We start from the raw sequence: 25,303 nt of genomic DNA on the forward strand, positions 1-25,303 counted from the left end.
CCTACTTTTAATATGTATTTATTTATTTAGCGAGGCAGTTAATTGATCAGGGCGGTTATGTGACGTCGGATATGCAACGTTCCACTGTACATGAAAAGTACTATATCTATGAATCGTTGTATCGGGGAGGGGGAAGGCGTTGCCATCGCGCAAGAAAAACACAGATCGCAGCTAAACATTACACTGCACAGGACTGTCAGCAGAAAAACAATATTGATATAAGAAATAAAATCACTAATCATTCGTACCCAGAGTTGGCTTCATCTGAAGGAAATACGTTACAGATTGGTTTCTTCGTTTCATCTTTCAGTATGTACAGTACCTAACCATCCTCTAAATAATATACAGGACTACCTGCTGCTCCAGGGGCTGGTTGCACTAACAAGAACAAAAAATGGGATGTTGGATCCAATTCTGGAGCTACACGCGGCGTAACTAGGGAAACTGACCAATAAGAACGAGAAATGTCTGTTTGGCGTGAAGTTTCAATACCCCGGTGGTCAAATTTTTATACAGCCTAAGATCACAATAATGTTATGAAGAAATGGCAAATAAAAAATAATAATAATATGAAGACATGTCGATTATACGCCAGTCTTAAAAAGTGTAAGTGGGCACATTATTAAATTTTTTTTTTAAATGTTCCGAGTTGATTTTTACTGAGGCGGCTGCCTTGGCTGCCTCAATGTACGCTATGCCTCTGCACTAACTTACTCATAGTTTTGCTGTTACGGGTTACCCCAGAGTGGTTAAACAGTAGGCGTATAACTGTGCTGCTCTGGACCTCGGAGCTTGTGTGAGTTATCAGGTCCCAAAATCTGTTTTATTAAGGTAATAGGACGGTAAGGTAACATGTGGTGCATAGATCAGGGAAGTCCAGTGCATAGAACGAGGGGCAGATCAAAAGATCTATAAGTGCAGTCTAAACAGGTGGGTCATGAGAAGGCAGTGGAAGGCACTGAGAGAAGAGAAGGAGTGGGCACAGGAGGATGGCGAGTGGAGGGAGGGCATAACAGGTCGGACAGTAAAGGAAGAGCGGAGAGGGGGTGTAGGGAGACACGAGGGATTGGAGGTAGGAGGGGCAGTGTGGTGAAGAGAGTGGTAGGCAAGAACAAGGGTCTTGAATTAAATGGGAGTAGAGATAGGTATCCAGTGAAGGGTGCAAAGCAGAGAGTTAGCATGAGAGTAGCGAGGTTGGGAGAAATCAAGATGAGTAGCAGAATTTTGAATGAGCTGAAGGGGTGGATTGCAGGGAGACCAGCAAGGAGACAGCTACAGTGGTACAATCTGGAGAGTACAAGATTTTGGAGCAGGAGTTGGGTGGAATACGTACCGAGAGGACGGATTCAGTAGATGTTGCTAAGAAAGAAGCGGCAAGTGTGTGTCAGGGAAGAGAGTTGAGAGAAAGAGAGGGAGGAGTTGAGAATAACACCTTGGTTTTTAGCAGAAGGGGATGGAGAGTGATAGAATCAAGGGATACTGAAATAGAGAGGTCAGAGGAGGGAAAGGTTGAGTTTGAGGTGGTGAGAATGTGTCCAAGTTGAGATAGCCAAGAGGCATTCTGAGATACAAGAGGAGATATGGAAGTCATAAGCAGGGTGGGAGGTGTAAGACAGAAGTCAAAGAGTGTATTTATTTGCATTGATATAGTGCTTTTTATACAACAGTATCTGGAAAGCACTGTACAGTACATAACAGAAAAGCAAACCACTATACATTTTGTATAGCATATTACACACACATCTGCCACAATCATCTCTCTCATTCTCTCTCTCTCTATATACTATATATATATATATATATATATAGAGAGAGAGAGAGAGAGAGAGAGAGAGAGAGAGAGAGAGAGAGAGAGAGAGAGATACACACATACATACTTTCTTCTGAAAGAGGAACAAATTCACCTTCCACACACCTCCTTCCTTGTGCCATATTTTTTCTGTTATAAACCAAGTTTAAAGTAATGAACTCATAATTGGAAATGCTGTATTTTACATTAAAAAATTTCACTCCTGTAAATCAAAATCATCGGGGTTTGTTACGTTACAAATTCAGATCATATAAAATGCATAGAATAAATAAGTGTGTTTCCAAACAAAAAAAAATACAATTCACATGCAAATACTGTATACTATGTAAAGATACCAGATGGCTATATGATGGATTTGATCATATGCCTATTTTTTTAAATCTTATTTTAGAATACAGGTACATTTGGATGTTCCTTGCTCTTTATTGTAGTATGCATTTTTTATATAAAATTCGGACCGGATGTTCATTAGTATGCGTTTTTTATATTAAAAATATAATTCTTGATAATGGAAAATTTGAATTATATTTTTGGTATTAACTATTCAATTTTCAATATCATCACTTCTATTTTAGTTTTAACAACAGTTAATTTTGTGATGGATTTTCCTCTGTCGAAATTATTTTTTTGTTCGCAAATCTTCCATGTTATTTTCCAAGAACACTTAACAGTACTGTAATTTGTTGTTGCTATGCATGAAATCACATTTAGTCAATTCAAATGTATTTTAAGTTTCCTCCAGAAATCTTATATTACCATCAATAAATGAATCTTGAATTGTCTTTATGCTTTGCATTTCATGTTTTCTTTATTATCCATTGCATTTAAGTTTATTCATTTGAAGTTAACATCGCATTGTCTTTCTGCTGTCCAGCTTGTTTAGTTTTCTACAATACAAAGAACTGAACTCCATCCAGTAGGTGGGGCAAGTCTTTAAAGACTCCATTTAAATCTAAAAAGAAGGAAACGGAAGTGCTTGAAATCCAAATCAGGTGATTACTTACTGCAAGCGGATTAATTGAGAGTCTTACAGTTTGTAAGTTTTTTTTTCTTATTTTTATATAATAACGAGGTTATAATACGACCTTGTGTGGGTTTGGCATGATAGGGGCCTGTGTACAGTGTAAGTTGTTGGTTATATATATTTATATATAGTAACCAGGAAGAGTTTTTTTGTGTTTTATTTACTGCATTTATCAGTGAAGCGCTGCTCCGAGTTACCCGAGTCAGGATTTTAAAACGGCAAGTTACCGTCTCTGCCGGAGACAAAGGCTGAAACCAATTCACGAGTCTGAAGAGGTTTGTTCTCCTCTGAAATAGAAGCGACAATGGATCTCCGGATTTCCGTGTCCCATTTTAAAGGCGAGCTCGTCCCTACCATTGAACAAGCAGTGAAAGCGGCTGTGGACGTCGTTGTGTGTGAACTTGCAAAGCTGATCGACAGCAAACTTGTTGATTTCCAAATTGAAATGGAAAAAGAAAACGCAAGTCTGAAGATGAGATTAGAAATGTCAGATAACGAAGTGAATGTAATGCGTGGATATTTGAATACTGCAGGCATTTCTCTCTTAAACTCCAACTGTAATAAACAGACCTCTCGAAAGAACAACAGTGAGATATTTGCTCTACCTGGGAGGGGCAGCGGCAATATCACCACAGACTCGTGCGTTCCATTGTTCAATGACAAAGTTAACACTGCTGTAGGCGAGAGCAGTATCGGGTTTGCTCGCTGTCTGTCCACCACAAAGCGGGATTGTATAAGTAACCCAGTCCCGTCAATAGAAATACGGGACCCAGTGCATGCAATAAATCGAGACTGCCGGGCTAAACAGCAAGACATTGCACAGTCAGAACAAGAGTTGCTGATTAGAGTGCATGACTATGAACCAGTAAGTGACACGTGGATACCCGAGTGGGGCAGAACTGTTAAAGGTAAGTTTTCTGATGGTTATTACAGAACACAAATAAATGCATGTTTAATGATAAATAATTGTAAATTCTACATGTTGTGATTTTAAAATAGCAGGTATCGTATTGTTTCAAACCGTATGTACATTTGAATTTCGTGAGAAGTACGGTACGTTTACTAAAATAATCACAATTGTTTAATTTATGTTTTCATTTTCTCAGTTTGTAAAAATGAGTAGGAGTCGGCATTGAGAAGGCATTATACCATTCACAATGTATGCAGTTGAAGTGAAATGTCACCTCTTATGAGGGAAGTTGGTGTCTATTCATTGGAGCTCATACAAAAATGTTATATAAGAATTCTACAGAAATAATTTCTATAACATTTTTATAGAAAAGTGCTGTAGAAATTATGGACAAACAGGCCAATTTTCTATAATAACTTTGAGTATTATATAGATTTCTGTAAGAACTCTATAGAATATTCTTTTGTACAGCATTCTTTAAAACCTGCATAGATATGTCATAGATGTTCTCAAGCATGTCCAGTAAATATCCTATAACTATGCATTATAGTATGAGAGATTAGTACTGTATTTTACTGTAGATATTAAGTATCAAGTGTTTTACCTTTTTATAGTATTGTTTTTTTTTTTTAAATTGTGAAGCCAGCAGTAACAAAAGTAACCATTTAAGCAAGTTACTTGTGCATTATAGATATTTGTACATTTCAAACTTACCATAACATTATCAATAATAACACTTCACAGATTATCCAGAAATGATTGATTTCAGTAGTACTTCAATACATCAAATACAAATAATTTAAATGCAGGGAGGAGGACATATACCAGGAAGACTAGAAGTTAACACCTGAGTAAGAAGATGAGCTGGAGGTTGGGACAAAATTACTTTTAGCCTCCAAAAATAACCGTGATAATTATATATTGTGATTATATCATGATAATTGTCTATTGTGATTATTACAATATTACGATAATTGACATTCAGGTTTTGTTTTACATGTTGCTGAAAATATCTAGTTTAAATGTTCTGTAAGAATTATATAGAAATAATTGATATAATATTTCTATATCAAAGTGCTATAGAAATTGTATAGTAAAATGGGCCAACTGCAATATTCTATAAAACCTCTGTAGAATATTTTGTAGATGTTCTGTAGCATGTCCAGTAAATATCCTATAACTATATAGTATACATTGTGGCAAACACTGTTGCAGCAGCAAAGGTCATTTAAAATGATCTAGACAGCATTCAGAACTGGGCAGACACATGGCAAATAACATTTAATAGAGAAGTGTAAAGTATTGCACGCAGGCAATAAAAATGTGCATTATAAATATCATATGGGAGATACTGAAATTGAAGAAGGGATCTATGAAATAGACCTAGGAGTTTATGTTGACTCAGAAATGTCTTCATCTAGACAACATGGGGAAGCTATAAAAAAGGCCAACAAGATGCTCGGGTATATTTTTAGAAGTGTTGAATTTAAATCAAGGGAAGTAATGTTAAAACTTTACAATGCATTAGTAAGACCTCACCTAAAATATTGTGTTCAGTTCTGGTCACCTCGTTACAAAAAGGATATTGCTGATCTAGAAAGAGTGCAAATTCTGAGCAACCAGAATTATCCCGGGTTTAAAAGGCATGTCCTATGCAGACAGGCTAAAAGAATTGAATCTGTTGAGTCTTGAACAAAGAAGACTACGTGGCGATCTGATTCAAGCATTCAAAACCCTGAAAGGTATAGACAATGTCGACCCAGGGGACTTTTTTGACCTGAAAAAAGAAACAAGGACCAGGGGTCACAAATGGAGATTAGATAAAGGGGCATTCAGAACAGAAATAGGAGGCACTTTTTTGCACAGCGAATTGTGAGGGTCTGGAACCAACTCCCCAGTAATGTTGTTGAAGCTGACACCCTGGGATCCTTCAAGAAGCTGCTTGATGAGATTCTGGGATCAATAAGCTACTAACAACCAAACGAGCAAGATGGGCTGAATGGCCTCCTCTCATTTGTAAACTTTCTTATGTTCTTATAATATGATAGATTTTTCTGAAGAAAAATAGAGAAGATTAAAATAAATTGCTATGTTTGGCTCTAAGCAACACAACAGCATCACAATTAACAATTTAAGCAAGTTACTAGAGCTAAAGTGCATTTTTAATCTTGGTACAGGGTCATTCGGTGTCAATTCAGCCAGCCATGTCACCACCCATCTCAGAAACTCTGTACATAATTAGGTAATGCAAGTTATGAAGAAATTTGAAGTTTTACTCTCCGCTCCAAATAGTTTCTGAATGGTAGATCATAACATGGGGATTTCTGCCCCATTTTCACCTCCCGAGGTTGTGAAAAATCAAACACATTGCAGTAAAAAGCTAATCACTTTTGAAATATTTATGACAGGGCTACAAAACTTTCCATGTCAGTTATGCATTTCACAGCTAAATTAAGCACCAAAGGTCATCAAGGTGTTTTTTTGGAAGTGAGGTAGTCCCACACATGTGCATAAATGAAGATGTGGCATAGGTGGTATCAAGCTGAGATTTACACAAGGGAGTCCTAATAGGGGTCTGTCTAACTGGCAAGAAATTCATTTAGGGATATTTCTCTTTTCTGAGATATTAAGAATTATAGAAAAAGGAATTGCATTTTCAGGGCATAGTCAATTCCAGTTAGGGTAAAAAAGCAAGTTCTTCATAAAAATGTCAATATGTCTTTTAAACAGACTGTATGACTTTTGCTGTGTTTAAAATATTCCTTATGATGTGGGGTTTCAGGGCCTGTCTAGGGTTAAGAAAAGCTTCACGTTTTCTGTGTGTTCTCTCCATTGCTTACACACTCTCTCGCCCAAAACATTTTGCTATATAAACTCTACTGGGTCTCGCAGGTAAAAAGTTAAACATTGTAACCATTCCTAACCCCTAGCTTAGGTTTTAAAATCCAGTGACTTCTTTTAAGTTCACAATCATGTTCACTACACTCAAATTAGTGTGCAGTTGAAGGTAGAACAGTAAAGACTTTTTCCCATGTTGGTCCACATTCATGCAAGAACTCCAATTAACATGTGATGTGCATACACAATTACAGTAAAGGAAAAAACAGCTGTATTGAATAAAGTATTTTACAGGTAATGGAGCTCAATTAAATTTAGCTTGAAGGAATGATTTACATTTTGTTAGCTTTTTCTGTTTGTGTTTTCTCAAGTTTGTACTGACTCCCATTGCTACCAACCAGAGTAGGAACAGGAAAACAACACAGGATGTGATCGAAAGGCACATGGCATTCATCCAGCTGAGCTGTAAACACGGCATGCCTGAGGGTTCACCAGCACATCACCGTGCTCATCAGACCTTTCTGTGATCACACCCACACAGCATTCTGTGTCATACATGGTAGCCACATACTGTCCAGGCTGCAGACTGTTGGTATCATTTGCTGCTGGAGCCTTTTGGGAGACTGTTACCTGCCCACGGGTACTAAAGTCATCTTTAGAAAGGTGAAACATTTCCAATCCTCTTGAGTCAGAGGCACACACTTGTGATGGCTGCCGGCAGGTATTGTTGAATAGCGTCAGTGAAAATGTGAAAGGATTGCACTGCCCTGATATTTTGCTCGTCCCATGATGGTGACAGTTTCACAAAATGTTGGTTCATTTGACATGGAATGACCTTATGGTTTAAACTTGCCATAACATTATCAATAATAACACTACAGATTATACAGAAAATATTGATTTCCATAGTACTTCAATAAAATTGAATTCAATGCAGAGACGGGACATATATATGAGGGACACTAGAAAAGCGATCTACCTGAGCAAGAAGGAGATGAGCTGGAGGGGAGACTCCTTCACTGCTGTTCTGTATAATGCCTCGTATTTGATGAGGATCTAGCAGACAAGATCTTGGTTCTCAACTCAGAAAGATAATAATTCGGTTCACCATTCAGAAAGATGTATTTGTAATGATTGTTTCACCCCATTAAACCACGTCTCAAATCAGTAGTGGCATTTTTTCTTTCACCTCCTGCAACACCTTTAACCAGTAGTTTTTCCATGGTAGATTTTTGACCTTTAAAAGACCAAAAACTGATATAATTATACCAGTCTGGTTCATTGGTAAAAATGTATTGTTTAATCAAGATGATTTAAAAATGCACTTACCAAGAGCAGGAAGTTTAGTCTGGATGTTTAGTCTTTCCAGACAGTCTGTAATATTTTTGATGCAGTCCTGGTTAATGCCAGAAAAGGCTTTGCTGGCATTCAGCACATCCCATTGTGGAGGGTCTTCGATCCACTGAATTAACAGGTACCTCCTGCCTGTCTTCACTGACTGTTTACTTACAGTATGTGATGTTTGAATTGATCACTGACTCGAGTCAACCTTGTACCTGTGACATCAACCAGACAAGAATGCTGGTGATGTGAAAAACTAGTTCCTATTAAAAACTGTTAATCTATCATTTCTAAAATGTATTACAGTATTGTGATGTCCTAAAATCGTTTATTAGGGTTTATACATATTTTTATACATGTAACTTATCTAGCATCGCAGCCGTTGTGTGTGCTGATGCGCCAGGGAGGCAAAATAAGCTGATCCCAGCATTACACTTCAGCCATTAACACCAGACAGAAGGATATCTACATCCTCATATGGAAGGAAGCGCAAATAGATGGCTCACATTAGTTTACTGTAAAGCTACTTCTTAGTTGGTGCTTATCTTTGCGAGAGCCGAGTTCAAATCAGCATGAAGTTTTAACATCTACTCTCGTGTAATGGAAATCATTTTTATGTATGTCGTGTTTGTCATAAGAGCGATTTAAGGGAATTTCTTTTTAAGCTGACTGGTGTATGAATACATTTAAAGTGAAAAGGCATGAAAAAACTAGGATTTCTATAAAAATGTTTTACAGAACCACCACATGACTATCAAACTTTTATAGAATGTTTTCTATAAAAGTTGTATTCAACTTTATAAATCTTTACAAAACTTTCGTATGGGGTGTTTAGAAAATGTAATGTATACAGTGTGATAAAACAGTTTTATAGGACAGACCTTGTAGTTGGGTACATATGTTCAAGTTATCTTAATCAGCACTCGAGATACACCCGTTTAATGTCATTAGGTAAGGTCCAGTCCACCTGATTTTAATAAATGACACAAGTCATGCCCCTTTTTAAATTGTTTTCAGGCAGCTGATTTAGCTGGACAGGGCGAAAGCTTCAGACATTAGCTAGGATATTACCCGGTAAGGGTAGTGGAGGCGGGTAAAATGACTCCCATACTGTAACAAGACTTTTGTGTTGCATTTAAAATGGAAAATATGCTGGACTGTGTGTACTTCAGAAGAAATAAAATTACATGAATTGTGATGCCTGCAATACTGTGTGTGTGTGTGTGTGTGTGTGTGTGTGTGTGTGTGTGTGGTGTTTACAGATCGCATTACTTTGTGTGTGTGTGAAGTGTTTACAGATCACAGTATTATTATTATTGTTATTGTTGTTATTATTATTATTATTATTATTATTATTATTATTATTATTATTATTATTATTATTATTGTTATTATTATTATTATTTATTTCTTAGCAGACGCCCTTATCCAGGGCGATTTACAATTGTTACAAGATATCACATTAATTCACATATACATTATACAGATATCACATTATTTTTTTACATACAATTACCCATTTATACAGTTGTGTTTTTACTGGAGCAATCTAGGTAAAGTACCTTGCTGAAGGGTACAGCAGCGGTGTCCCCCACCTGGGATTGAACCCACGACCCTCCAGTCAAGACAGCAATACTGTGTGTGTGTGAAGTGTTTACAGATCGCAATACTGTGTGAAGTGTTTACAGATCGCAATGCTGTGTGTGTGTGAAGTGTTTACAGATCGCAATACTGTGTGTGTGAAGTGTTTACAGATCGCAATACTGTGTGTGTGAAGTGTTTACAGATTGCAATACTGTGTGTGTGAAGTGTTTACAGATCGCAATACTGTGTGTGAAGTGTTTACAGATCGCAATACTGTGTGTGAAGTGTTTACAGATCGCAATACTGTGTGTGAAGTGTTTACAGATCGCAATACTGTGTGTGAAGTGTTTACAGATCGCAATACTGTGTGTGAAGTGTTTACAGATCGCAATACTGTGTGTGAAGTGTTTACAGATCGCAATACTGTGTGTGAAGTGTTTACAGATCGCAATACTGTGTGTGAAGTGTTTACAGATCGCAATACTGTGTGTGTGAAGTGTTTACAGATCGCAGTACAGTGTGTGAAGTGTTTACAGATCGCAGTACTGTGTGTGTGTGAAGCGTTTACAGATCGCAATATTGTGTGAAGTATTTACAGATCGCAATACTGTGTGTGTGAAGTGTTTACAGATCGCAATTAGTATTATTATTTGTTTATTTTAGCAGACGCCTTTATCCAAGGCGACTTACAGAGACTAGGGTGTGTGAACTATGCATCAGCTGCAGAGTCACTTACAATTACGTCTCACCTGAAAGACGGAGCACAAGGAGGTTAAGTGACTTGCTCAGTGTCACACAGTGAGTCAGTGGTTGAGGTGGGATTTGAACCGGGGACCTCCTGGTTACAAGCCCTTTTCTTTAACCACTGGACCACACAGCCTCCAATACTGTGTGTGTGAAATGTTTAAAGATTACAATACTGTGTGTGTGAAGTATTTACAGATCACAATACTGTGTGTGTGTGAAGTGTTTACAGATCGCAATACTGTGTGAAGTGTTTACAGATCACAATACTGTGTGTGTGTGTGTGAAGTGTTTACAGATTGCAATACTGTGTGTGTGAAGTATTTACAGATCACAGTACTCTGTGTGTGAAGTGTTTACAGATCGCAATTCAGTGTGTGAAGTGTTTACAGATCGCAATGCAGTGTGTGTGTGAAGTGTTTATAGATCGCAGTACAGTGTGTGTGAAGTGTTTACAGATCGCAATACTGTGTGTGTGAAGTGTTTACAGATCGCAATACTGTGTGTGTGAAGTGTTTACAGATCGCAATACTGTGTGTGTGAAGTGTTTACAGATCGCAATACTGTGTGTGTGAAGTGTTTACAGATCGCAATACTGTGTGTGTGAAGTGTTTACAGATCGCAATACTGTGTGTGTGAAGTGTTTACAGATCGCAATACTGTGTGTGTGTGAAGTGTTTACAGATTGCAATAGTGTGTGAAGTGTTTACAGATCGCAATACTGTGTGTGTGAAGTTCAAGCAAAGTGTTACACTCATAACAAAATGTGTTGTGCTTGGGCAATTACATTGCTATAGCATATCCTTATTATGTAAGTAGGAACTATACACTTGTATCTATTTCTACAAATATATAGCTTTGTGACTAAGTTAAATATCCTGACTGTTTTTTTTTTAATTTAGTCAAAAAAAAAGATAAGGTACTTGATAACTCTTAATTGTAGGATCATAAGACTGATATACTATAGATTGAATCTAGGCATATAAGTTAAATTAAGGAATTAAAACAAGCCTGTATCACCTAATACCCAATATAGAGGATATTGAATGAATGTTCGTGGTGTGCAGTTTTTATTCTCCCATAACATGCTTACCGGGACTAGTTTCAAATGTGTCTTTGCTTGCATTTCAATCCAGTGGTGTGCTGCTGAAATTCAGGACAGAACTGCGCTTCGGCATTTCAGACGATACTGCCACTTATACATGTTTAATAACAACTTTAAAATATGCATAGGTGCAGAAAGACAGGTCCCGCTCTTTAACCTGGTGCAGAAACACAGGCCAATGTAAAACGACCACATTCTTTTGAACATATGAAACGTGAGCTGTTGCTTGTTGTTTTATTTATTACATTTTATATAGAGTTTTTTATACAAAGGTATGGCAAAACACTCTACAGTACATAGCAAAAAAAATAAAAATAAATAACAAACCACAATACATTTGTACAGCATGTAAAATCAATTCTATACTGCACAGGGAGCCAGTGTAAAGAGGCCAAAACAAGCGTAATATGTTCATTTTTCCTGGTTTTAGTCCGAATTATAGCAGCGGTATTCTGAAAAAGCTGCAAGCGGGATACCACACGTTTTGGGACACCAGAAAAAAGTGCATTACAATAATCAATTCTAGATGAAAGGCATGCATTAGTGTCTCGCCATCAGATCAGGAAATAATTGGTCTAAGTTTGGCTATATTTCTCAAATGGTAAAAATATATGTTAGTAACTTCCCTAATATGAGTCTGTGAACCCACTAGCATAACCTATGTTTTATCTGAATTCATCTGACATCCAGTACTTGATGTGTATCATCAGTATAGCAATGGAAGTTCTCGAGACCATGGCATTGTACCACACCACTTCGTGTATCCACCTGTGTGTCTTTGTAGTCTCCATCAATACAGTGAAGGTTTTGTTGGTGAGTGAGATTGCTGCTGAAACTAAAGGTAATACCACCCCACTCCCCAACTACTGTAAAGCCATGAATATTTGCAAGCCTTTTATTATGGGTTTTTCGTGTATGAAAAAAAAACGCAAACATTTTTGGCACGAATTCAAATTCCACTAACAATACATACTTTGTATATTACAACAGGGCGCAACATTTCTGCAGCAAAATAGGTTTTCTGGGGGGGGGGGGGGGGGAGTATTTTTGGCTTTACAGTACATTGCGCATAAATAATTCTTCTATGGTTCCAACCCTAACACTAATGTGAAGGTAGGTGTGTGTTGGAATTAAGAATTGATTTAAATCATAAACTCATTATTCAAATGCTTTCAGCTGGCCTGTAGCTGAAAAGCCTTGCCTGTCTTTCTACACTTATGCCTTAAAATGTCTGAAATAATTTCAGATTTCTGTTGTTTTAATTTGGATCGATTTTCTTTGAATGGGTTTAGTCAAGAAATGCCAGTTACCCATCTGCCTGCATCTGGCTTATCTTAGCAGCCTGCAGCACCTTCATTAAAACCGGTAGTATAGGTAGGAAACAGAGAGGATGCAAACTGACAGACTGAGCTTAAGGAGCTATCTAAAGACGGTTACGAAGAGGCCATAAACAGGGTTCGAAATGAATCCGTCTGTTGATAATAAGTAAACATGTGCCAGGTTAAATAATCCCTTAATTCATGATTTAATAAAAAAATATACACATTTTATTTTAATAATATACTTATGGTATAAACAGAATACCTAATGATCGTTTGTGGTATACAGTTTTTATTCCCTTCAGGAGTATGTCCTTACATATATTGTCAGGGCTTGTAATTTACTGGAACATGCTCCTGCGGTGAATAAAAACCGTATACCACAAACGATCATTCTATAGGTTTTAAAGGAGGTTTAACCACAGTGTACAAAAATGAAAAGGTTGGTCGCTACCATATTCGACTGCTTTAATACAACAGCTTGCTAAAACGCTGACGTGAGCCTCATTCTGCTGAATGGTTAATCTATGCAGCTGATGGCTGCAATGAGCTTGTTTGTATTTGATGTTTTGCACGTGTTGTGTATGGAATTGTGGAGCACACCTCTGTGTGCAGTTGTAATACAGGTAATAGCATGCTGCAGATTTCATGCTCAGTGTTTGTTACTTAGTGAAGTCCTGATCTGAGAACATGTAACACTGACAGCTCTTAAGTTTACATCTTCCTGCTTTATTTTTCAGTATAAACTAGTTTTAAGTTTCAGTGAGTACATTCTGTTATTTATAATATTAAGCTGAGGGAACATGGAGTCACTTTCTTGGGAACAGTGGCTTGAAACCTGGTTCCGGGAGACATAGTTTGAGGCAAATTTGCTGACCCCAAGTCTCCTCTGGTGTGCTATGCAGTGTCCTGAAACCTAGTCTTCTGAAAGCAAGTTTGGCTTCATGTTCCCCCAGCAATAAATAAACCACAAGAAGCACATTTGTCATATTTTTTGATATTCTCAAACCATTCTTTTTCATTAGCACAATCTGAGAGCTAACTTTAGTGAATTTTCTATACATCTCATTTTCATTTCTCAAAATATTTTTTTCAGCAGTACTCTTCCTATTTACAGACCTTCACTGTTCTTAAAATGGTCAGTGATATGAGCTAAATTTTCCCTACAACAGCTGACCCTGCTTAAGTAAAAAAAAAAATTGCTGTTTTTTTTATTATTATTGTAACATCTTAAAATGAGTGTGGCTACTTCTTTGGCTGAAGAGATATTGTCAGCTCATCATCAAACTAGGGAAGCTGCTGTGCAATTAACTGAAACTGTTATATATGGGATAGATGCAGCTGCTAAAGAGGATGCAACAGACAGAAAAAAATCTGTTTGTGTTGACTCGTAACTTTATTTCTGCACCCTGCGATGTGACTGGCGAAGGACAACATTGGTTTATTGGAGAGCAGAAATACATTTTTTTTCAGCTTGATATGATAACCTTTTCACTTCCTTTTTTATTAATAATAACTTTTAATTTGACATAGCACCCTTCGCACTCTCTTAGGGTGCTGCACAATATGGAAAGTACAGAGCAGTTAGAAGCAGTAAGGAGAAATTACATCTTTAATTGCTTTAATCAAAAAAAAGGCCAAAAGAGAGGTAGAAATGGACACTGCTCAGGGGGCTAAAACCAATTCCAAAATGTTTTTCCAATATTATAACATCAAGAGACTTTTCAAAGAGGAGGTTAAATGTCTAAGAGACACAAATGGCAAAATCACAGACAAAGAAATAAAAATAGCAAATATTTTAAATGATTACTTTTCACAAGTTTTTACAAAAGAGGACACGGACAACATGCCCCACATGTCGACCTGTTCCTATCCAGTTTTAAAGAACTTTAGCATAACCGAGGCAGAAGTGTTAAAGGGACTAGGAGCTCTTAAAATAAACAAATCCCCTGGGCCGGATGAGATCCTCCCAATAGTACTCAAAGAAATGAAAGAAGTGATTTACAAACCGCTAACCAAGATCATGCAACAGTCTCTTGACACGGGTTGTACCGACAGCCTGGAAAATTGCAAACGTAATACCGATCCACAAAAAGGGAAACAAAACCTGAACCAGGTAACTACAGAAAAAATAAGCCTGACTTCTATTATATGTAAGCTTATGGAAACTAAGATCCAGAAAGGAAAATTACCTATATGGTAACAGTATCCTGGGAGACAGTCAGCATGGTTTTAGGAAACGGAGATCGTGTATAACTAACCTGCTTGATTTTTTTGAGGGTGCAACATCGACAATGGATAATTGCAAAGCATACGACATGGTTTATTTAGATTTCCAGAAAGCTTTTGACAAAGTCCCGCATAATAGATTAATTCTCAAACTGAACGCAGTAGGGATTCAAGGAAATGTATGCACATTGATTAGGGAGTGGTTAACATGTAGAAAACAGAAAGTACTGATTAGAGGAGAAACCTCAAAATGAAGCGAGGTAACCAGTGGTGTACCACAGGGATCAGTATTAGGTCCTCTGCTATTCCTAATCTACATCAATGATTTAGATTCTGGTATAGTAAGCAAACTCGTTAAATTTGCAGATGACACAAAAATAGGAGGAGTGGCAAACAGTGTTGAAGCAGCAAAGGTCATTCAAAATGATCTAGACAGCATTCAGAACTGGGCAGACACATGACAAATTACATTTAATAGAGAAAAGTGTGAAGTATTGCATGCAGGAAATAAAAATGTGCATTAGAAATATCATATGGGAGATAGTGAAATTGAAGAAGGAATCTATGAAAAAGACCTAGGTGTTTATGTTGACTTAGAAATGTCTTCATCTAGACAATGTGGGGAAGTTATGAAAAAGGCCAACAAGATGCTCGGATATATTGTGAGAAGTGTTGAATTTAAATCAAGGGAAGTAATGTTAAAACTTTACAATGTATTTAGTAAGACCTCACCTAGAATATTGTTTTCAGACTACGCGGTGATCTGATTCAAGCATTCAAAATCTTAAAAGTTATAGACAATGTCGACCCAGGGGACTTTTTTTCACAAATGGAGATTAGATAAAGGGGTATTCAGAACAGAAAATAGGAGGCACTTTTTTACACAGCGAATTGTGAGGGTCTGGAATCAACTCCCCAGTAATGTTGTTGAAGCTGACACCCTGGGATCCTTCACGAAGCTGCTTGATGAGATTCTGGGATCAATAAGCTACTAACAACCAAATGTTTGTAAACACCTCTCGTTTGTAAACTTTCTTGTGTTCAAAGTCAGGAACATAGTAATAACCATAAAACAAAGCAAACAATAAACAGTCCAATCAAAAATATATTCAAAACAGGTAAAATACAAATGAAAACTAATTCCTAAGATCATAAAAACAATAATTACAAAAGAAACATCAAAAGTTTTACGAACAAGTCCACAGGGTCACTAAAAAGGCTGCCGAGAACAAATGTGTCTTAAGAGTGGATTTCAAATTCAACAGTGATGTGGCGTCTCAATGACGTTTTGACCGTTTTATTATTTTTATTTATTGATTGATTTGTCACATACAATAAGAAGTGCCATTTATATAACACAAGATGCATTGTATTTTCAATTTAGCCGATTGTTACAATTTTATTTTGTTTATTTCCTTTCAGTGCATTTTATTAATTAGGCCTCCAACACGGTGTATTATTTGAGTTTTTCTTTGTCTTTGTCTTAAATTTCTTGAATGAAACTGTACATTTTAAGCTTAATTTTTACACAAAAGTACTTGCACACATTTTTATATTTGGTCACCATCACTCCTGTTGCATGAATCTGGGGTTCCTGTATTCTGCTGGTGTTAATACAGCACCTCTCTGGACTTCCAGGCATTGGCATTTGATCATGTCACCATCCTGCTTGCACTTCAGTTTAAAACAGGTGCAGTTTTTTTTTCCTTTACATAAATATAAATATTGATGTATGTTTTTAAAGGGAGAGCCAGCATGTTTCTGTGTTACAGGCACCAATAGTGTCTAACCCCCAAAAAATAGTTGCTAAGATTTTTTTGTTGTTGCATTGGCAACCATTTTAGTCACAGTCTGGAGCCCTGCTAATAAAATATACATGTTCTCCTTAAACTCTCTGTTTTTAATCCCCAGCACCATACGTCGTCTGTCATACAATGTTAAGCATCTTAGACAAATCTGTTTGTATTGTTCTGAGCAGTGCTGGAAGATAGTGCCTGGTGCTACTGTTCTGACATGGACTGTCTGGCTGTATTGCTCTAAGCAGTGCTGGAAGTGAGCGCCTGGTGCTGAGTGGTTTTGTTCTGTTCTGAAATGGACTGTCTGCTGTCTGGCTGTATTGCTCAGAGCAGTGCTGGAAGCAGAGTTACTGAATGGATCCGGTGTCATAGGAAATAAGTTGATAATTTGATCGCGCAAGCGCAGTAAGGCAAAAGTAGACAAAAGTAATGCGGGGCTACATTTTGATTAAAGGGCAGGTTCACTGCATGGCTTTTTATTTTTATCTGGCCGTTTTATTTACTAGACTATGTTGGTGCGTGTTCCTGCCACTGTCTTTTCGTATGAACTTTACAATGTGTGATCGACGGCTCTTTATATGGTAAAATGTTTTAAATCCCTGTCTTTTTATGTTTCTATAACATCGTTGCCAATCAGATGTAGTTTGTGTGATCGCTGAGATTCATTTATATATTACATTTTTTACACATCAAAATGTTGTCAATCTAATCAAAATTAAAATGTTTCAGTAATATAATCTGATGACATGCTGCATCCATCATCAGGTTTAGGGTTGTGGTTTTTAAATTGGGATAGGGTGAAGAAAATGAACCACAAATAGCCAGACAAGTTTTTTTTAGAAAGGAATTGTGTCGTGTAGTCGGGTTGGGAATTTAAAAAAAAATCTCATGTTGTTTGCACACAATACATTAACATAAATGCCATATTTTTCGTAAAAGTGACAATTGTATTCCTTGCAGTAATATATAGTGTCGTGGTAGATATGATTGCTAGTTATGTGTTACATGGTTGTTGCACTACAGGAATTTATAATGAAGAATAGAGATATATAAAAAAGACCTATATAATGAGGAAGAGAGATACCATATATATGTGTATCTACATGAGTGATAATTCACTTTAATTCAATATACTGTATCTCTTTCTCGTTATATGTCTTATTGGTTGTTGCACTACAGGGATTTACCATTTTAAAATTATGCTGTTATAGAGTAGCCTACATATGCTGTATGATCTCTCTCACAACACAAAATCTTGGTTGGTATTGAACTACAGGTATTTACCATGGTTTAGCAAAGACGTTAACTCTTTAGTTTTTAATTAATGAATGTATTGTTTCTTCCCACACTTGTAATTGAAATACATGCACTATGATAACCAGTCTACTGTTCGTTTTCTGTCCTAATTATACAAAGTACTGTATGAAAAATAAATGAAAGAACAAATATACAGTAATAATACTGTATAAGCAACGTTTTTCAAGTACATCATGTGATTTGATGTGCACCGTGGCCTAGTTAGTAATCGCAGCATGGAGCTTAATTTTTTCCATGATTGAAACTCATGCTTTAACTTTTGGTCAATCGCTCGCATACCTGCTGTCCATACTGTAGTGCTTCCCAAAACAACACCTCCAGAAATGCAAAATAACGTCAATACATAACACATTTTGCAAGTTGATGTTTGTTACACAACCAGAAATACACAATCAGAAATGTACAATCATACAATTCATTTTAAATTATTATTTGCTGCTAATATATATTACAGCGATATTCACATTCCCTTATCTAGTGTAATTCTGTCGAAATATATCCGATCTACATGTTAATGTAAATTATATGTACAAAAGTCATTTTAAATTATGCATTTGTTAGACTAATATATTGTATCTAAAGCGATATTCACATCATCTTATCTAGCAGCATACTGCCGAATAAATCCGATCTACTAATTGATATAAATTATACTTGCAACATTTAATTTTAAATTATTTATTGTTCATTAATATATCCGATCTACTTATTTCCTGGCTCGATCTACTTATTTCCTGGCCTAGGCTCATTTACATTAGAAACAATTGAATCTCCCCTTTAAATTCTAGAGCTTGATCAACTTATTTCCTGATCTACTTATTTCCTGGGACACCGGTACCAAAGTAAGACTGCCAGTGTTGTACCAGCCAAATCACTGCAGTTGGAGGGTATGAAATCATTTAGTTTCTATCAAAAACATATATGTTTATTTTATTTTTATTTTTAACAACACTGAATGGGGAAATATCAAATAATTATGTGGCTGATTGATATGAAATTGTTGCCAGATAAAACTTAATTTTATCTGGCAACAATGTAGGATTGAAATACGTAATGCAGAACTAGAACAGGCCCACCACGACAAAGACCTTGATGTTGTAATGGACTAACTGCTGTCAGAAACAAGACACTAGAGCAGCACGGGGCTAAACTAGAAGTATTATGGGGGGCTTGATTTGAAGTTTTCAATCTTGAAATCTCTAGTAATCCTCTAGTGTCCTCTAGCAATCGCCAATTATATTATTATTTAATCCCAATTTGGTATATCCAATTATTTTTAAGCTCCGCTCACCACTACCACACCAGCGCTGACTCGGGAGCGGTGAAGACGAGCACACGCTGTCCTCCGAAGCGTGTGCCGTCAGCCGACCGCTTTTTTCACACTGCAGACTCACCATGCAGCCACCACAGAGCTACAGAGTCAACGCAGCTTACAGGCAAGCCTGCAGGCACCTGGCCAGGCCACAGGGGTCGCTGGTGCGCGGTGAGCCCAGGACACCCTGGCCGACTTAAGCCCCCCCCCCCCCCCCGGGTGGCGTTTGGCCAATTGTGTGCCTTTACCAGATGTGCCACTCGGGAGCCCCCCACCAGACAAAGTTAACCCTAGCCAATACTGTAAGCACAGCGCAGAGACCAGGACCAAAGGACATAGTTAGAAATGAAGTGGAGACAGACTTGGAACAGAGGGTAGGAGACACGTCTGAGTGCAGGGAATGGGTTACCTAACCATGTTAATGCTGAATCACTGGGATCCTCGTTGGGAGTTCTGAGATCAATCAGCTACTTGGAACTGGATGAGCATTGATAGGCCAGGTGGCCTCTCGTTGGTAAATGTTCTTATGTTCTACGATCTATTAATGATCATTTTATTTTCACACAGGTACTGAAGATGAAACATGTCTCCCTGATACTGAGAACAAGGCAAAGACAGAATCTGTCCAGATCATTGAGGTGACAGTGGGGGGGGAGCTCACTGAGCTGGTCTCTGAAGTGGAGCCAGGCTGCATTAAACAGGAGGCCCTGGAGCAGCAATCTGGCTCTGAAGAGACATGCTCTATAATTGAGGAGGGGACTGATCTGGGGTCCATCCTGGGCAGGCCTCACTCCACTCGGCTGCATACAAGCACAGGAAACTGCAGATCCACGCTGGCTCTCGCAGACTCGCCCGTGGAACTGAGCCACAGCAATGAGGGAGAGCGGAGAATGCCTTCCACTAGCAGGACAGCATGTAAGTAGAGCTCAGGACAGCAAAGATGTACAAACTGCTTTGGTTCTTGTTTGTTTTTTTTGATGATCACAAAGCTTTGTTGTGCTACTACATTCACTACAAAAAAATAATGCTCCTGAATATTAAAAATCGTGTTGATTTTAGGTGATAAAATATAAACAATTGGACATGAAAACAAAGCAGGAGTTCAATAGTTTTAAAATGAAATCAGTTGTTTCTGAAAACCTATTTTAATAAATACGGTAAATAGAAAACATATATTACTGTTTATTTGGTTTAAGTATTTGTAAAGTGTTTTAGTAACAGTTTTAAATTGCAGTACAGTCAGCACTTGGATGTCCGCTACCCAGATACACATCATTCACGTTTTACCGTCCTTTTATTAAGAATAAAATCAATCCCCATTTGTATGTATGTATGTACTGTGTGTGTGTGTGTGTGTGTGTGTGTGTGTGTGTATTTTATATATATATATATATATATATATATATATATATATATATATATATATATATATATATATATATATATATATATATATATATATATATATATATATATATATATATATATATATAATATATATATAAAAACAAATTATACAGTGGTCGAAGTGGGCAGGTATACTACGGTATGCCATACCTTCTCAGAAAACCAACAATGTGTACTGGCTGGGATCCCGGTTTGCCATCTCGCCATTGACAAATATGGTGGTAATTTGGTGAAAATGATTCTCTATCAAATCGCCATCTGTGCAAATACAATTTTGATCAGTCGTGTAAAAACGTACACAATGAAATTTCAAAGTTTGACAAAAAATAAATATAAACAGCCTGAAACGGAGAGATTGGGTTTCCGTGCGATGCAAATCATGGAAAAGTGACAGAGAAACATGCAAGTGCGGTTGCACAGTATTCATGCATTATTCTAGCGCGCTCTACCTTTCATGTATTGAACGAGCATGAAAACTACATCCAGATTTCTATTTGTAATAACTGTTGGTCCCCTGCTTAAACTTTTCAAACCGTAAAGCTACATTCGATCTTGATTGGGAAAGGGACGCCACCATGCAGACTTCACCACTTGTCGCTCAAAGCAGACAGACAAGGAGAAATCAAACAATCCAGCAGGCATGAAGTGTGTCTGGGAGCTACTAGGATGATTTACTAAAGGTGTAGCCGAATTGTAGTTCAAAGTTATGGTTATGAAAATGAATGTTCGTAGTCTTATTCTCGTTCATGTGGAAAACTGATCATTTGTTCTGTTATTCATTATGGTAAAAGTGCAGCAGTGTTGGTTTATTCTACTGTCTCTGTCGCCATCTAGTGATAGTTATCACATATTGGACTACTTTAAGGACCTTTCCGGAGGTGAAAGGCAGAATCAAATGTGCTTTTGATGAAGGAAAGACTTGGTTGCTTGTACTCTGGGAGCATATACAGTTTTTTGATCTATTGTGTTATTGTTATGAAACTTTTGACATTCATCTTCTTGTCTCATATATGAATTTCCTCCTGATGATTCCACTGGAAGAAGGTAAATAAACAACTTGTTTACTAAACAACCGGGACTTCTAAATTTCCATTTGACCACAGTGTGTGTGTGTGTATGTATGTATGTATGTATGTATGTATGTATGTATGTATGTATGTATGTATGAAATGAATGCACTTACCCGTCACATGCAATTTCCGTCACCAGTTTTCTGATACAAAGCCCATCTCTTCAGTGACTTGACTTGTGTTTAACCGTCACACTGCGTTTCTTTATTTTTATTTTTTCTGGCATGACAAATCGTCTTTATTGTGCACTGCAGTTACACAGCGCTTCCTCCAAAAACAAAGTGAATGAGACAAGGCACGGAATGTAAAAGTAAATCATTAAACAGTTTAGATACTGTGATGCATTTTTTAAATCTGTGATCTTTAGTTGCATTTGTGCATTTTCATTTGCATGTGAACTGTGACATTAGGGCCTTGACATTGGATACAGTTTTAATTCTGGAAAAATTTTTTTTTAATCTTTTGCTAAATTGCATTTGTTTTAAGCAGTTCTGTGTATGGGTAACATTTTGATTTCATTTTGCTGTTGGGTTGTTAAAAGGGAATTTTACATACTGCTACAATACGTACCAAATTAAAAAATATGTACTGTATTGCAGTTCACGTGTCCAGTCATCTCTTTGGCAAGTGATGTTTTCAGAATCATTGTTCTGAATTAAAATACTACTTCTGTTGAAAATATAGTACTTTACCAAAAAAAACAACTACAGTACATCTACATGGAAGCCTGCTTATTTTTTAAAAGTCTTTCAGCTGTATTTTTGACATTTGTATTTTTTTGTGTTCCTTGAAAAAAACTGACAAGTTTTTGTATTTTACTGCTGTGTTACTGCAACTCGTGCGCTTACAGATTTCAATCAAAGAATTGGCGTACAGTTCCTCAAACCCAAGTCATATTTTTTCTTTCCGTACAAAGTGTTTTGTGTGTGCAGGGCAGGGGGTTGTTTGGGTGGTAGGGGTCAGGTTACAACGTGCTCACCTACATACACGACAAATCAGATGAAATAATCAGATATGCGTCACACTCATTTAACCGTCACTGAAGTGAAAATGTTATAGGTCAGATATGCGAGTGCTGACTGTAGTTTGTTTATGTACGGCTGTTGAATTGTATTCTTCTGCACAAAATGACCCCAACTTTGTTTGATTTAACCTCCATCTGAAATGCATATGATGAACAACTTTGCTACATATGTTTTATGTGTAGAGTTTAAGAGGTTTCTGATATTTAATTCACTATGATGCTAAACAACTTATATTCACAGAATTCTTAAGGGGTTTTGAGGCATTACTGCATGGATTTGTGGTAGAATCCAAAATGGCCACTGTGGGCTGAATGAATTAAATTAGGGGGGGGGGGGGGGGCAAAGTGGTCCCTTCCACTCCTGGTCTTTGTTCCAACCCTGTTCTAAAGTAGTTCCAACCCTGAAGTAGTTATTTATCTCATTGGACGTGTTAAACCTAGAGTGGAATGGCCCTCCAGGACAGTCGTGGGACAGCCCTGAATTAAATGCTGCATTTAATGAGCTAAATGAGCAGCCATTTTACAAAGAGTTTTGAATAAGACTTTTAAAGTTATAAGTGTAAAAAGTTGTCAATGTTAACAATGAAAAGAAAAATTACAGGCAAGTTATTTAAACAGTTGTAGCAACACATGGGGATGTACAACACTGTTTTTTCAGAACCCTGCTACTTAACCTAAAGCCCCTTTCACACTGGCATGCTCAACCCAGGTCAGAACCTACCCTCACGATCTTGTGTCATGCGGGTTGGCAGGTTGTCAAAGCAGGGTTGACCTGGGTGACTGAAGCAATACACAACGCAAGTATAAATGCCCCGGAAGCAGCTTGTTACGGATGCTTCCATTCAAGCTTCTCCGGATTGAACCGGCAGTCCAAATGTTGATTAGAGCAAATGTTTCTTCGCCCCATGCTGTCTCTCAATCAACAAAAATATGGCTGAACTGAATAAGCAAAAGTTCCTTGCGGAAGTGAAACCTTCACACAGGCATGGCTGTTTGTTATTTCATCGGCTTACATCGGCCATCATGCATTTTGTGTTGCTAGACCCAGGTCAAAGCGTGTCGACCCTAGGTACGTTTTTCTTTTCATTGTTAACACTGACAACTTTTTACAGTTATAACTCCTTCAAGAAGCTGCTTGATGAGATTCTGGGATCAATAAGCTACTAACAACCAAACAAGCAAGATGGGCTGAATGGCCTCCTCTGGTTTTGTAAACTTCCTTATTTTCTTATGCTTCACACTACAGCGGATTGTGACCCGGGTAGCCAGGAACCGGGTAGGGGTGCCACTGTGAAAGGGGCTTAAGTTACTGTAGGTTAGTTCCTGCACTTGCTTTTTTTCTGCTGAGGGAAGAAACATTCTAAAGAAATTGACATAAATATATTAACTCCTCTCTCTCTCTCTCTCTCTCTCTCTCTCTCTCTCTCTCTCTCTCTCTCTCTCTCTCTCTCTCTCTCTCTCATATATGCTTCTGAAGTGGATACAAAAGAACAACATGGCTCTTGCATATTGTCTCACCACAACCTCTCATACAAACAGCAGCAAGGTATGCAAGTGGGGAAAACACATCAAGAAGAGTATTGGCAAAGCATGAGAACTGAGACTGTTAGGTTTCAGAATTCTTCTTTACCACAACTTGATCTGCCCTTTGTAAAAGGAACCACTCAACGAATGTGCAGTTTGGAAACCCCTGAGACCTCAAATGGAAAAAAATCAAGTCAACTAGAAAACCTGAGTAGACACCTGGGAACTCAAGCAGGAAAGAGATGGTTTTGTAATGTTTGTAGGAAAAGTTTCCGTCACTTAGTGGCCTATAGACAACACCAGCGTGTTCACGTGAGAGAGACCCCTCATCGTTGCAATGAATGTGGAATAAGCTTTGCTCGGGTAGAAAATCTTAAAGTGCACCAGCAAATCCACACAGGAGGGAAACTGTATCATTGCATTGAATGTGGGCAAAGTTTCAGTCTTTTTGAGTCCTATAAGCAGCACCAGCGAGTCCACACAGGAGAGACTAATCGCTGTTCTGTTTGTGGAAAAAGTTTCAGTCGCTCGGCAAACCTGAAAAGACACCAGCTGATTCACACCGGAGAGAAACCATTCCGTTGTACACAATGTGGACAAATGTTCCGTCACTCTGGAGCCTTTAAACGACACCAGCGACTTCACACCTGACTGAGCTGTGAGACTGAGACTGAGCCACTGCCAGACATATGAGGTGTGACTTTATTAACATGTTTAACTGAGGTGTCTTGAAGACGGCACACAGGTTTGCATCTGCCACTGACAGAGCAGATCGCAATCACAATGGTTTGTGACCAGATGATGTATTAATTTAGTATTTTAATATTGTGTTCTCACATTTCCAAGCAGACAGGTTCTGTATGTATAAACTCTAAATACATAAACACTGTGTTTTCATTTATAAAGAACAGCAGCTGTGTCTTGCATTTACAACAATGAAACATGTTGT

At 37.6% G+C, this 25,303-nt stretch overlaps 1 protein-coding gene across 1 annotated transcript; it reads left to right on the forward strand.

The window, feature by feature from the left end:
• The first annotated feature begins 2,758 nt into the window (after positions 1–2,758).
• Positions 2,759–25,262, forward strand: LOC117407803 (zinc finger protein 397-like). The gene is made up of 3 exons (XM_034013049.3): positions 2,759–3,742; positions 19,897–20,244; positions 24,308–25,262. The coding sequence occupies exons 1-3, from the start codon at positions 3,139–3,141 to the stop codon at positions 25,003–25,005; spliced, it is 1,650 nt and encodes a 549-aa protein (XP_033868940.1). The 5' UTR covers positions 2,759–3,138; the 3' UTR covers positions 25,006–25,262.
• Positions 25,263–25,303: the final 41 nt, after the last annotated feature.

Source organism: Acipenser ruthenus, chromosome 48, assembly GCF_902713425.1.
Source record: "Acipenser ruthenus chromosome 48, fAciRut3.2 maternal haplotype, whole genome shotgun sequence".
NCBI classification, from domain to species: Eukaryota; Metazoa; Chordata; class Actinopteri; order Acipenseriformes; family Acipenseridae; genus Acipenser; species Acipenser ruthenus.

Coding starts and splice junctions, on each gene's coding strand:
- LOC117407803 (XM_034013049.3), top strand. CDS start 3,139: ATGGATCTCCGGATTTCCGTGTCCCATTTTAAAGGCGAGCTCGTCCCT. Junction 3,743..19,896: donor GTGGGGCAGAACTGTTAAAG/GTAAGTTTTCTG, acceptor ATTTTCACACAG/GTACTGAAGATGAAACATGT. Junction 20,245..24,307: donor TTCCACTAGCAGGACAGCAT/GTAAGTAGAGCT, acceptor ATGCTTCTGAAG/TGGATACAAAAGAACAACAT.